At 38.0% G+C, this 14,514-nt stretch overlaps 2 protein-coding genes across 2 annotated transcripts; both read left to right on the top strand.

Moving 5' to 3' along the window:
- Window positions 1-209: 209 nt before the first annotated feature.
- LOC118265881 (ATP synthase subunit alpha, mitochondrial) lies at window positions 210-6,823 on the top strand. The gene is made up of 10 exons (XM_035579146.2): window positions 210-398; window positions 792-923; window positions 1,501-1,614; window positions 4,213-4,477; window positions 4,697-4,921; window positions 5,082-5,251; window positions 5,377-5,471; window positions 5,690-5,909; window positions 6,037-6,204; window positions 6,309-6,823. Exons 1-10 carry the CDS (start codon window positions 333-335, stop codon window positions 6,525-6,527), a joined length of 1,674 nt encoding a protein of 557 aa, XP_035435039.1. The 5' UTR covers window positions 210-332; the 3' UTR covers window positions 6,528-6,823.
- Window positions 6,824-8,762: 1,939 nt separating this feature from the next.
- On the top strand, window positions 8,763-14,177 carry LOC118265754 (polynucleotide 5'-hydroxyl-kinase NOL9). The gene is made up of 5 exons (XM_035578875.2): window positions 8,763-10,621; window positions 10,741-10,957; window positions 11,039-11,521; window positions 13,140-13,303; window positions 13,837-14,177. The coding sequence occupies exons 1-5, from the start codon at window positions 8,941-8,943 to the stop codon at window positions 14,091-14,093; spliced, it is 2,802 nt and encodes a 933-aa protein (XP_035434768.2). The 5' UTR covers window positions 8,763-8,940; the 3' UTR covers window positions 14,094-14,177.
- The last annotated feature ends 337 nt before the right edge of the window (window positions 14,178-14,514 follow it).

Here is a 14,514-nt window from a genome sequence, read left to right as displayed (position 1 = left end):
TTCCGAAACTTAGTTCTTTTCAAATTCTTTCGTCAACTTTATGAAAATTTTATAAAATTTGAGTCTTTAATCATATTTCAATGGTTCCTAAATATAAAATTACAGAAATAATGTATTTTCTGTGATATTAACAGATTATTATTTTAAGAAAAACATAAGCGATAATGAAAATACGATATAGTTTTCGAGCGCACTCCGAACTGCGGACAAAACCATAGACACCGATCGAAAAAGTCACTTCCTGTTCTACCGCAACGAGTCGTGAGCGGAGAACTTCGACTACCACGGGCCTCTATCTATTCGTCTGCCATAGTTATAAGAATTCGTAAAACATGTCGCTCATCTCAGCCCGTATTGCCGGCTCAGTAGCCAGGCGTTTGCCCAATGCAGCTTCGCAGGTAACTATGTTTTAGATAATGAACAAGAAGTGTGTAATAACCCAAAATTGATAAAAATCTACCCGGTTCCTATCTCGAGGAATGTCCACGGGTTAGGAATCTTACGATTCAGATGTTCATATTTAGTGAATATTAACCAGTTATATAACAATAAGTTACCATAAATGACCATTCTAGTTAATATTTTCGAAATGATTGCTTATTACATTATTCTGTTGTGTATGATCGGTGTTATGTAATACGGGGCGATTCGGTTTTCAGGTCTTCAGAAATATGAAATTAGTGAAAGAAATTAGAAAATGTTTAGTGAAAAGCGTAAAGGAGTGTTCTTGTGACCGTTTAGTGCGATAATAAGATGTGAATTGTGTTGATGTTGGTTATGTCGGTCGGCAGGTATCGAAGGTCGCGGGTGTCGCGGCACCCGCTGTGGCGGTTGCCTCGCGCAACTTCCATGTGTCTCCCACCCAGAAGGCCGCCGAAATCTCCACTATTTTGGAGGAAAGGATCCTGGGTGCCGCTCCCAAGGTTAGTATCAATGTTACATAAACGTCTTCTTATCAATTAGTATCAGTGAACGGGTAATTGAAGAGCACAGAGTTATGCAAGGAACGAGATGTTCCATCAGGAAGATGATATTGATCCATGACCTATTTCATTCATACTTGCAGTTCATTCACACTACATGCATAATATCCTGCATTGCCTATGTTCAATGACATAAGAGGGATGCCAAAATTGGAACATGTTTATTTATTATAACCAAATCTTATATGATTCTTTTTCAACAATATGGGAATTCTTATTAATATTTCAAACATTTTTTGGAACTTGGTCCTGCTACAATAAGGGTCATATTCCAATTGGATCAAATTCAACTTATGAATAAGATTTTCATCTTAAACAATGATGAGGTGACCTAACCTAATCAGCTGATTACCTTTGACATGGATTCAAATTAAAAAAAAAACTTAATTACTATACTTAACCTCTACCGTAACTTACAGCATACATGTATTTATGTGGACATGTGTGTGAATGTATATGTGTGGCAAATAATTAAAAAGTTTAATTAATGCAATCTTGTTTTTCCTTTTCTAATTAGGCTGACTTGGAGGAGACTGGCCGTGTATTGAGCATTGGTGACGGTATTGCCCGTGTCTATGGCTTGAAGAACATCCAGGCCGAGGAGATGGTGGAATTCTCCTCTGGTCTTAAGGTGGGTTATTTGTTTTAAATATTTTCTTGATAGGGCCATGGAGAGATTTTAGGTATTTAAGAAAAGATGAAAGCTAAACTCTTTTAATTAATGAAAAAGGACAATCATTTGTAATCCATTCTGGATTAGAAAAGGTTGCACAATTCTAATGGGACAAGATGTGACTCGAGAAAATATTGCTTTATTGATATCCTCTTGGTTTTTAATTAGTTTTATGTACTTACCTTATAAACTCACAAAATTTAGTATAACTGAATGCTGATAGTTATGTAATTTGCCCTATCATAGTGTTTATCGATTTACACGATTCCATCTCCATCATGTAGATGGTTGGCAGGGCACAACTATGTTTCTCTCGCTGCCTCGCACACTAAAACTATGGACTGATCTGTCGTCGGCGGTATATTGGCGTATGGGGCATATGTAAAAACCTTACATACTTTTAGGCAGAGGCGGCCTTAGGGGGTGGCGAACAGGGCAATCGCCCGGGGCCTCGCTCTTGCAAGGGCCTCGCGCTACACAACCCAAGCAAATTTAAAAAAATATAGATTTTTTTAAACTTTTTATTTTGATCCTTAATTACTTATTCAGGTTATAACATAGCGGTAAAACAAGTAAAAGATAAGACGATTAATAACCACTATATTGGAAAAAAATATTCAAAATGAGCTCATACAATTAATGGCAAGTCACGTGAAGACTCAAATTGTTGAAAAAATAATAAATAATAAATATTACTCGATTATACTTGACTGTACTCGCGACGTTTCTCGTGTTGAGCAACTTTCAATTATTATAAGATTTTTTAATACAAATACAGCTGAAATTGAAGAACATTTTATTGGTTTCTTAGCCGTTGAAAAAACCACAGCTTAGAGTTTGACTAATTATATAACCACAGAATTAGAACAGTTAGGTATATCATTGCAAAACTGCAGAGGCCAAGGATATGATAATGGTGCCAATATGCGTGGTGAAAAAAGTGGTGTCCAAAAACGTATTCTTGAAATTAATCCACTTGCTTATTTTTTACCTTGTGGGAGTCATAGTTGGAATCTCATCCTAGGAGATGCAGCATCGTCTTGTGTCCAAGCAAAATCTTTTTTTGGTTTGCTACAAAGGTTGTACACTCTGTATTTTAAATGCTCATGTAAAATCGTTATCGCTAAAACCACTTTCTGAAACTAGATGGGAGTGCAGAGTAGCATCAGTGAAGGCCGTTAAATACCAAATAAGCGATATATTATGTGATGCTTTAAAGGATTTAGCAGAAAATACAACGGATTGTCAGTTGGTCAGTGAATGCCATTCTATAGAAAAGGAAATAACTACATACGAATTTGTAGTTTCACTTGTCATATGGTATGACATTCTTACAAAAATAAATGTTATAAGTAAAATGTGGCAAAGCAAAAACATGCACTTAGATGTGGCTATACAACACCTAGACGCATTCACAAATTGGCTCGATAATTATCGATAAAATGGTTTTCAGTCATCACTTGTAACAGCGAGAGAAATAGCCGAGGAAAATGAGATTGACAGACAGTTTAAAGAAGTCAGAAGACGACGTAAAAAGAGGCATTTTGATTATGAAGGGAAAGATGAAGTTCATGAATTGAATGCGGAAGAGATTTTCAAAATAAACTATTTTTATGTTATTATCGACAATGTGCGCGCAAGCTGTCATCCTAGGTTTGAAGCACTTAAACACCATGAGAGCATATTTGGTTTGATGTATAATACAAAAAGATTAAAGGAAATTAGTGATAGTGAACTTTTGAAACGATGCAGACTTGCAAATATCTATGACAGTAGGAGAATCATGTGATATTGATGGACATGAATTGTACGAAGAACTGAATATGTTCATTCGTGTGTATGAAGGAAACGACGACATTATCTCGGTGCTGAAATACATAATAGAAAAAAAATTAACCGAAGTTTACCCCACTATCGAAATAGTCCTGAGAATTATTGCCACCACACCTGTTACAGTTGCGTCTGCTGAAAGGAGATTTTCGAGGCTTAAAATCATTAAAACATATTTGAGGAATTCGATGACACAAGATCGGCTTTCAGCCCTTGCTATTCTTTCCATCGAAAATGACGTAGCTCATTCGTTAGATTATTCTGTTTTAATTAAAAATTTTAGTCTAAGGAAAAGTCGCAAACATCAATTTTAAAATGTATCATCTCTGTATTTGTTAATTTTGCAAATCTTTCAAAGTAAAATCTTTTAAATCTCAAATTTTATTTACCTATTTGTATAACTACTATTTCTCGTCAAACATAACAAGTACCTAAACCAAACAACCAGACCTACTTTCGCATCACATACTTTTTACGAAGGACAAAGGGCCTCGCAAAGACCTGCCGCCCGGAGCCTCGCAATGGGTAAGGCCGCCGCTGCTTTTAGGTACTTGTATCTGAAAGCAGATTGTAAAATATATGACCAAGCTTAGCTTTAACATGTTGGACACTTTTTTTTACGTACATTTGCGTCGGCAAACGGCGCGTGTGAAAAGAGAAGACTATCAAAATACATTTCTGAAAAGTTATAGCATGAAAATACATGTATGTATTTTTCCTCTTTAGGGTATGGCCCTCAACTTGGAGCCCGACAACGTGGGTGTGGTAGTATTCGGTAACGACAAGCTGATCAAGGAAGGAGACATTGTCAAGCGTACCGGAGCCATCGTAGACGTGCCCGTCGGTGAACAGCTGTTGGGTCGCGTAGTCGACGCTCTGGGTAACGCCATCGACGGCAAGGGCCCCATTGACACCAAGAGCCGTATGCGTGTCGGTATCAAGGCTCCCGGTATCATCCCCCGTGTGTCTGTGCGCGAGCCTATGCAGACTGGTGAGTAGTTGTTACATTACATAACTAAAATTTTTGGGGTACTCTGAAAATTATTGTAATAATTTAAAAAAAGAAGATTGTTATCTCTAAAAGTTCTGTCGATCTTTATTACGTAAGCATTACTAAACGGGTGTTGTCTATCAGTTTAAATCGTCACAAAATTACCTATAGACGAAAATTCATATTCCGCATTTCAACAACTTCGCGGAAATTACACAGGTATCAAGGCCGTCGACTCTCTGGTACCCATCGGTCGTGGACAGCGTGAGCTGATCATTGGTGACCGTCAGACCGGCAAGACTGCCCTGGCCATCGACACCATCATCAACCAGCAGCGTTTCAACAAGGGACAGGATGAGAAGAAGAAGCTGTACTGCATCTACGTCGCCATCGGACAGAAGAGGTCCACCGTCGCTCAGATCGTGAAGAGGTTGACTGACGCTGGTAAGCATATACTTCTCATACCTTTAGATCTATGTAATTACAAATTCCACTCAAACTACTTGTAAACTTTATTACCTATTGTGGACTTCTCTGCCATATTTCGTAACATTTACCTTAAAAAGGATATTTGTCGCTAAACCATCTACCAATACTTCCTCAGGTGCCATCAACTACACCATCATTGTGTCCGCCACCGCCTCCGACGCCGCTCCCCTGCAGTACTTGGCTCCCTACTCTGGCTGCGCCATGGGAGAGTTCTTCCGTGACAACGGCAAGCACGCCCTCATCATCTACGACGATTTGTCCAAGCAGGCCGTTGCCTACCGTCAGGTATAGGAAAAAAACATTTACACTCACTAGGAACTTAAAAAAAGTGTTCAAACTACACTGTGTCTGAAATCTATTAATTTGTTATCTGTTATACAATTTCTGAAAGCTATACTTGTGTTATTCAGATGTCCCTGCTGCTGCGTCGTCCCCCAGGTCGTGAGGCCTACCCCGGTGATGTGTTCTACCTCCACTCTCGTCTTCTCGAGCGTGCCGCCAAGATGTAAGTACATGTTTACGACGAAACAAATATTCTGCTGAATGGAATTTTGACTGGTAAATTTTGAGCGATATTATATCGGCAACTATAGCCGCATTTGTTGCTGAATAATGTTGATTAAATAATATTTATGATATTAGGATGTTCCCAGGACTTCATCAAAATTTTCTCAGAATCGTGATTTTTGGTCAAAGTATCTAATATAATAATACATCCTGCAGGTCCGACAAGATGGGTGGTGGTTCCCTGACCGCCCTGCCCGTCATCGAGACCCAGGCTGGTGACGTATCTGCCTACATTCCCACCAACGTGATTTCCATTACTGACGGTCAGATCTTCTTGGAGACTGAGCTCTTCTACAAGGGTATCCGTCCCGCCATCAACGTCGGTCTGTCTGTATCCCGTGTAGGATCTGCTGCCCAGACCAAGGCCATGAAGCAGGTAAAACATTCACTTTGAACTGAAAACTTGTCTCAACTGGAACCAAGTAACAAGTTACAAAATAGTTAAACATATTGTATTATGAATACAATTACATAGATTAAAATGTTTGATACTTCTTCACCAGGTGGCTGGTTCCATGAAGCTGGAGTTGGCCCAGTACCGTGAGGTCGCTGCCTTCGCTCAGTTCGGTTCCGACTTGGACGCCGCCACCCAGCAACTGCTGAACCGTGGTATGCGTCTGACTGAGCTGCTGAAGCAGGGACAGTATGTGCCCATGGCCATTGAGGAACAGGTAATTAAGGCATTAAGTTAATATGCAGCAAGAACTTTCAATATTATCTGTAATGAAACTTCAACATTAACGAATTTACTAACTTGCGTATTTTTTTCCGACAGGTCGCCATCATCTACTGTGGTGTCCGTGGTCACCTCGACAAACTTGACCCCAGCAAGATCACTGGCTTCGAGAAGGAGTTCACCCAGCACATCAAGACCAGCCACCAGGGTCTGCTGGCTACCATCGCCAAGGACGGTCAGATCACCCCCGAGTCTGACGCCGCCCTCAAGAAGATCGTTACAGACTTCCTCGCTACCTTCACCCAGGCGGCGCAATAAACGTCTAGCTTTTACGAACTCTGGCTTTGACAAGAGATTGTGAGTCGCATTTAGGACAAATCATCTAATCCCTACGTAGCGCAGTCTCATGTCAAACACCATTGTATGTTTACGGCCAGCTAATGGAAGCATTCTTGTCAGCTAATGTTTCAAGAGGATGGTGATGCTTCCATCAGTGGTCTAGTAGTAGTTGTCATTTCGTAAGGACTGTATTGAATGTTGATACAATCATGGAATGTATTTATCTCGAACGTCAGGAGTGGTTATATATTAATAAATATCATAAAATACAGTAATTTGAGTTTCTTATTTATTTTCCCAATAGCCCAAAATTAGTAATTTATTCAAAAATTTAAGCAATGTTATTTTGACTACACAACTCGCTAGGCAAACGCACCTATATCATAAGGTTTGGCACAAAAAGTGCTACAGGTAAAGTAGCATTCTTCAAATCCTTCTCTATTTTCTACTTAATTCTACGTCGCGTCGGGTCAAAAAGGTACTAAATAGGAAGTATGTAAATTAAAAGCATCTACGAGTCTGAATGAAAAAATCAGTGTAGAAGAAGCATGGCTAGAGTTCCATTGTCGCTGCCTACCTCAATGGGAGAGGCTTGATGATGTTATTATGTAATCCGCCATGAGATCGCGCCGGAGCTCGTCCCGCCACGCACTAACATCCCGCCACGCACTACCCCTAAGAACATGGATAGCTAAAAAGTCTCTAAATTCTTCGTCGGTTAGTTGAATTGACATGCCGGTTTATTGAACTGAATATAAGTTGGTCTGCTCTATAATACTAGTAAGAATATCTTGAGAAAAAAAGGTAAAAGAAATTCAAAGGTGAATCATCTTCTGGCAGATCTATGTATTTATCATCCTCACCCTCTTCTATTGTCGCTTGGTCTGTCTGCTAAAATTTTTTGGCGTTTTTTATTCTTTTAGCTTGGACTGTGGGTGCCTAGATCTTGTTTTTCGGGGTACTAATAAAGAAGCTATTGGTGTTATAGGCGTTGCATGCAATGAAGGAATACCAGATAGGGATGGAACATTTTCATAAATGGAATTGCCAATTTCACGGACGTCAGAATCTGGAATAATATAAGCATCTTCAGAGTTTAATTCTTCATCGAATGTATAGTGTTAGACTAGCAAGGGAAGATGCAATTGATGGTGCAGGAAAAGACAGCGGGGTGGAAGAATTAGTACGTGCATCATGCAATTCAGTTTCCGAATCTGATATTTCGCTTGCAACGGAAGGTGCATGTTCCTTGGGCACTAAAGCAATAATTTTACTTGCGCTACTAGGCTGTTGACAAAGAAAAAAATCAAACTCAGCACCATAAGCAAACAATCAAAAGCACACACAATTTGGCGTTGTCCGCTGCAGCGGACATAGTAATAAAGTCGTACTTTTCTAAACAATTGGCAATGTCCGCTGTGACGGACAAAACATTTTAGATACAAATAAACATCATAAAAATGTAACAAAGTGCGTATGTTTTTGTAAATAATGATTGACATGTTTATTATCTAATAAATAAATCTATATTGCAGTTTATTTTTCCACAAAAATAAGAAAATCAATTATAAATACCTTGAGCAAATCAGGAGGCCGCCTTTTCACAGACATTTTGCGTCCCAACTGACATTTGCAATGGTGCCACAATCATTATGTATTTTTTTACTATTAGTTTATGGTATAAACAAACATGTAGTCCATTAGAAATCGATGAACATGAAATAAAACCTTGGCAGGATTTATTTTAAATAAGTGTCCGTCACACCGGACATTACCAAATTAAGGGTTAAAAGCATCGTACATCGACGAGATTGAAACCTATCCCAATGGGAGACAGCCTTGATGATGATGTATGAATGTAAAAAAATATTAACCCTATCCAATGTGGAAATTTCATCTGCGACACTCTGCATAGCGCGCTGAGTACCGGTACACATGAGACTATTTCCCTATACTTATTATACTTTGACACAGAGACTGCACTGGACTGAGATTGCGCAATTCAAAATGCCAAAAAAGACAAAATGGTTTATCAAATTCAATACGTTAGATTTGTTTTGGCTTGGCCACACAACACCACAGCTTTGACCAAAACTGTGGTGTTTAACCGGTAAATCCGTGTTGTTTCCTGTGTGATTAGTCTCAAAAGACCAATTATTAAAACTTTGTTGTAAAGATTGACAGTTGACAGTACGTAGTGACAATTTCTGACTTTGACATTAAATAAATAGAAATTCACATGCTGTATTGTTTCTTTTTGCCGAATTCACGAGTGATTTTATTAAAATCTAGGTTGTGAGTTCCAAAAATCAGTACATTTTTAATAGGGTTACATGTGCATCAATATATAGCTTATTAATTCATTCATCATTTCGAAGTAATTACAGAAAAAATGGATTTTTTTGAGAAAGCGCATGTAACTAGGAAACAACCTTCAAAGAAAGACAGTAAATCAGAAGAAATTGTAAAGAAACAACTCAAACAAATGTTACAAGGCTTTAAAAAAAGCGACAACGAGCTAATTAGGCACAGCGGGAACTCCAGTAACGATATAGTTGAAGCACACAAGCGCTTCGATGATTCGGCTTCTGTGAGCGGCTTTTCAGATCTAGATCTTACACATTCTGATATTGAGGACGATATTGTTCAAGCATCAACTTCTAGAACTATAGATGATACGCCAGCGAACACAAGTCAAATTAGCTTAACTAATTCATTAGAATCTAACTGTGACACAGATGATAACATAGACGATTTAAACTTGGAAGACTCTAACAGTCAGGAATCTATATCTGAATGTGATGAAGTCGTTGAATCTCTGTCTGATCACATTGAATTTAGCAGCTTAGACAGCGGGGATATCTCATTGTCAAACTTGGATGTGGCATCCATGACCTCAGCCAGCACAATTGATTCCGAAGTTTTTGATCCCGATGGAGAATTAGCTTCGAAAATACATGAAAAGCTAAAGAAAAATAAACTAAACAAAATAGGTAAGAAAAGGAAAGTGGAAGATGAGCCAAAACCTATTAGACCTAAGAAGAAGGATGTAAAACATAAGAAATCCAGTGAAATTGAAAACAAGGAAAGTGATGATATGACTATGGAAGCTTTGAGTATCTGTGGAGATGATGATGATGAAGTAGAAACTATATCAGACAATAATAGTGTAATTACTTCCACGGCAACAAATGACTCATCACCATTTGTTTCAATAAGAGTGACCGACATGCCTGAACAACAGATCAATAACTTCTTAGAGGACTACAGGCATCCTACAGTGAGACCACTACAAGACATAGTGCACACTGTAACCTCACCTGCTTTGTTTGCAACAGAAAATGAGCCAATTGAGAATATGTTAAGTTCTGACTTGAGTGACAATGAAACTGTTGTAGGTGTAGTGAAAATTAACTTAGATACTGGTACAGTGGAAGATGTGGAAAGCGATGACGTAATTGAAAATATTGACTTGGATACAACTACAGACACACCACATGAAGAAAGCACTGCAGAGTATGACAACACTTTAACATCAGACTCTCCGAGGGAAACTGAAGAAGACTCATCTGATTCTGTGAAGTTTTACTATGGGAAGAATTGTTATGTTGTTGTACTTAAACATCCAGCAGAAATATATATCAATGGTAAAGTACGAGTCAAAGGTTTGGGAGGTGTAGTTGAAGTCTATGGGCATATATTGAAAGATACTGTTGATTTGTATGCTCCAAACAGTTATTTTGCTCAGTGTATAAAGACTATTGAAAGTCCAAATGATGATTATGGACTCTTTAGAAAACTGACCGCTGAAGGGCTATTAGTGCGAGAAGCTGAAGAAATTGTCACAACTATAGGACAATATGATGGCATAATAAGTTTGTCTCGGTTACATGACCCGAGGATGGACTTTGTAGAAAGTAATGTTGCCATGGAGTTGTTTCCAAAGTCTAATAAAGCCTATGACAATCTTAGAAAAGTTTCTGTCGATGTTGGTTGCAGTCTTATGCTGAAAAAACCTTGGAGACATTTTGACGAGAATGAAGCTTGCGAGCTCGCTGTTAATGCTGGATTTGGTAAGTTGTACAATTTTGCATACTGCCATATTTATCTCAACATGGTAATCGCATTAATTAATTCCTAAATATTATATTGTTATTTATAAAAATATGAATAAACTTTTCTTTTGTTTCAGAGGATCATAGTAGAGGTATTATTTGTGGTGGCAAAGGAGTGGGCAAGTCAACTTTCCTTCGATATTTTGTAAATAGAATGCTAATCAAAGGGCCAGTTCTAGTCATAGACCTAGATCCAGGACAGGCCGAGTTTACTGTCGCTGGTAATATATCTGCAACTGTAGTCACTACACCTCTACTTGGCCCTAACTACACACATCTAAAAACACCAGAAATGTATGTATTTTTTGCACTTAGTATTTAAATGCATACTAAATTAGATAAAATACTTAAATAAACCCTTTTCTTTAATTACAGAATGTTGAACATAGGCATGATCAACACAATGGACAATATCGCCCGGTACTTGGGTGCAGTCACTCAGATCTTGTCACACTGCCACTCCAACCAGGCCTACAGCTCAATGCCCTGGATAGTCAACACGATGGGCATGTGCACGCAAATGGGCCTCAAGTTCATTTTACACACAATTATATACACCCGGCCAACCTTCCTAGTGCAAATAGATTCCCAAATCTTGAAAAAACGGTTTGAATGCCACCTAGACGCGGTTTCTATTCAAAGTGTACTGAAAAGATTTGAACGCGATGTGTACTTCAGGAATGTCGAGGATTCTGAGTTTGACTATAGCTACATTCTGATGCAGCATGCTGAAGGGCCCGATAAGCACAACACCGCGACGTCGCCGAAAGAACTGAGATATTTGAACTTCTTGGCATACTTCGGCGAGCTAATAAACATTCATAAAGGAACGCAGTTATTAGGAATTGTGCCGTATAAGTGAGTATTATTGTAACTAAAGCTACAGCCTAGTTTTTTTACCGTACCTTTATTATAATTTTTAGCTTTACTCATTGTAATTTGTAAGCCTACTTAGCGCCTTCGTTATATTGATATGAAATTCTCAGATAGCTACTTAGTCAAAACAGAATAGTAAAACATTTCTACAAAGTACCTAATAGTATGGCCATGTTTTAAATTTTAATCCAATTCAAAACAATGACTTTCGTATAAAACAAAATGTATTTACTTACCGTACTCTATAGGTACTCTCTTCATATTTAATCACTGAGACTTCTGCCGCTCGCACCATTCCACAGCTACATGATACGATAGTTGCTTGGAGGTTGACATTACTATTGTTACTTACCCTTGAAATATCTTGAGAATAAATACCTGTACCTACCTAGTTCAGTTATGCTTGTGTAGCTAGTATTTACGTACCTTCATACATACTGTTCCTATTGGAATCTCAGACAGTTACTCGAGAATTAAGAAAATATTTTCATCGTATTTGTAATCGAAATATCAAAGTATTCGTGCTAAATGGCCTAAGAAAGCTACTTTGTGTTGTTAGCTAGTATCTAGGTACAACCATGTAGGTACTCCAACTCATGTTTTTTTTAATTTGTGCGATATAAACAAACTAGATACATCGCCTTGTTTTCGCTATAGCAGTTGAGTAGCTGCAATGATATTAGCTAAAGTCTAGTCTAGTCTTATGTGAGAACGAGACGAAATGCTTACCCCTGTAGGTGCGAGAGAGAAGCAATATTTTTCCATTACCCTACTCGATAAATGCCTCCATCTGTTTCGTTGATTTCACGATCTCGCGCTATTTCCGGCAACACTCGACACTGGTTGAACTTCGGGTACTGTCTGCCGTGTTTCCCTATGGCGTTATCGTCTATGATTCATTGTCCACCTTGGCCTACAAGTCATTGAAAAACACATGCATTCGTAGAATTTGAGATTCATATAGCTATTTTGCGAGTAATGCCCTCTAATGTTCTTGTTTCAAGAGTAGAATTCAAAACAAGAAGCTTTTTGGTATGAAACTAAAAGAATGCATCGCGTTTTTTCACGGAACTTTCCATTCGTATATTTTGATTACTTCAATTGGTGGATTGTTATGAATTACATGTTCGATTATCACAATAACTGTGTGCCACAATTATGAGTAATAAGATAACTGTCCGGGAATCGCGCGTGATTCATGCGAAGGCTAACAATGGCTTGTTAATCAATCAGCAGCTCAGATAACATTTCAGCTTCTATGAAAGTATTGAAATTTCAGAACTGAGCCGGGAAATGTTTTTATAATCACTTTCAGTAGAAATTGGCAAGATAACAATGCGAATATTGTTTCATCAAAATTTGGTCAAGTTCAAATGTTTTGACACACCTAGCGTACTCAATTGAATCACACATACGTTACAATAAGCGCAAGTGTACCCATTGACACACATCTGTAAATACTTTAACAACTTGATCAACTTTCGAAAACATCTGGTTGTGCATTTGTTTCTCAAGAGCAACAGGTGGCATAACAACTACTATAGGTGGCTAGGTTACTGGACGTAGCGTCTAGTTCTAAACTATTATTGTTTTGTTCTAGAGTGAGCATGTCAGATGTGAACGTGTTGACTAACGTGAAAGTAGCAAACGATGCGGTGCTGAAGGTGATCAACGGAAAAATAGTAGCGCTCTGTCAACTCGCCATAAAAGATAAGGGGAAAGTGTTTACCCTGCAAGATAACGCACTGCTATGCCACGGAAACGGTAATTACTTTGTTATTTAAAAAAAATGTTAAGCCGACGATCTGGTTGGACTGGAACTAGATTTTTTCAATATTGATTTACTTTTGTTTTTATAAATATGAATATTTATTGCCAAATTAACATAATCATAGAAACAACCACAACAAACTTATCTACATTAATATTCCAAATAGACAACTGGGTATTTGTATCAACTTTTCAAACTCCTGTTAAAATTTAGTGCTCCACATTTCCAATACGAATATTGTTTTTAAAATAATATAAGTTAAAATCACGAATATAATATGAATGTGTCCAAAATGACTCAGATGAATTAGGTGCAATTTTCTTCAAGCAAACAAATTCTTAACAGTTAAAATATGCAGTTTACTCATATAATGTAATTTCAAACAAATAGCATAAAAGTTATGCATAGAAATATAATTAATATCGTAAAATGTGTTATCAATAAGTGTAATAAAGTGCTGATTAAATATGATAACTAAGAACGTGACATACTCAGGCGTTTACTGAAGGTGTTTGTATTGTAACAGGTTTGGTCCGTGGTGTGGACTTTGAGAAGCGGCTGCTGTACATCGTCACGCCACTGGCCGCGGACAAGCTGAGTGCGGTGGACGCACTGCTGTACGCGGACTGGGTGCCCGACCTGCAGGGCCCTGAACGGTTCCTGCCTGAGGGCACTGAGGTGCCGTACCGCGGCCTCACTGACTACAGACAGAAACAGTTCATGCAGTCGCCCAGGCGCCGCTTCAACCCGCTACAATTACTAAAAATGTCAAGGAGTGCCTAAATTGAAACTTTCCATTATATTGGTTAATAAATTTGTAATTGGAATAAATCCAAAATAATAAATCTTAAATTATATAAAAGGAAATCTAATAATTATTTTGTTAATTATATTTGACGATAATTTTGTACTTACAAGACTAATGAAACATAACATAAATGATCATATTAACTTAAATATTCCCCATTCTAAACACCTTTGCTTTATAAATGCTGCATTAAAATTTTATAAAAAGTCAAAAAGAGTCTAGTTAAGAATTGTTGACATGGGGTTCCTTTATTACTAATAAATTATATTAGGAAGTTATGATTTCACACAAACAATAGATTACAATACAACTGCCCTAAAGAATCAGATTGGACGTCTCAGAGACGTGTCTAGCTGACAGGCACTTAGATGAGAGTGGGGCTCACGCTCCGTGTCA

This window comes from Spodoptera frugiperda, chromosome 7 (genome assembly GCF_023101765.2).
Source record: "Spodoptera frugiperda isolate SF20-4 chromosome 7, AGI-APGP_CSIRO_Sfru_2.0, whole genome shotgun sequence".
NCBI lineage: Eukaryota > Metazoa > Arthropoda > Insecta > Lepidoptera > Noctuidae > Spodoptera > Spodoptera frugiperda.
Note: the sequence above shows the minus strand (reverse complement) of the source record. Positions and strands in the feature narration are given on the sequence as shown.

Coding starts and splice junctions, on each gene's coding strand:
- LOC118265881 (XM_035579146.2), top strand. CDS start 333: ATGTCGCTCATCTCAGCCCGTATTGCCGGCTCAGTAGCCAGGCGTTTG. Junction 399..791: donor TGCCCAATGCAGCTTCGCAG/GTAACTATGTTT, acceptor GTCGGTCGGCAG/GTATCGAAGGTCGCGGGTGT. Junction 5,910..6,036: donor AGACCAAGGCCATGAAGCAG/GTAAAACATTCA, acceptor CTTCTTCACCAG/GTGGCTGGTTCCATGAAGCT.
- LOC118265754 (XM_035578875.2), top strand. CDS start 8,941: ATGGATTTTTTTGAGAAAGCGCATGTAACTAGGAAACAACCTTCAAAG. Junction 11,522..13,139: donor TTAGGAATTGTGCCGTATAA/GTGAGTATTATT, acceptor GTTTTGTTCTAG/AGTGAGCATGTCAGATGTGA. Junction 13,304..13,836: donor ACTGCTATGCCACGGAAACG/GTAATTACTTTG, acceptor GTATTGTAACAG/GTTTGGTCCGTGGTGTGGAC.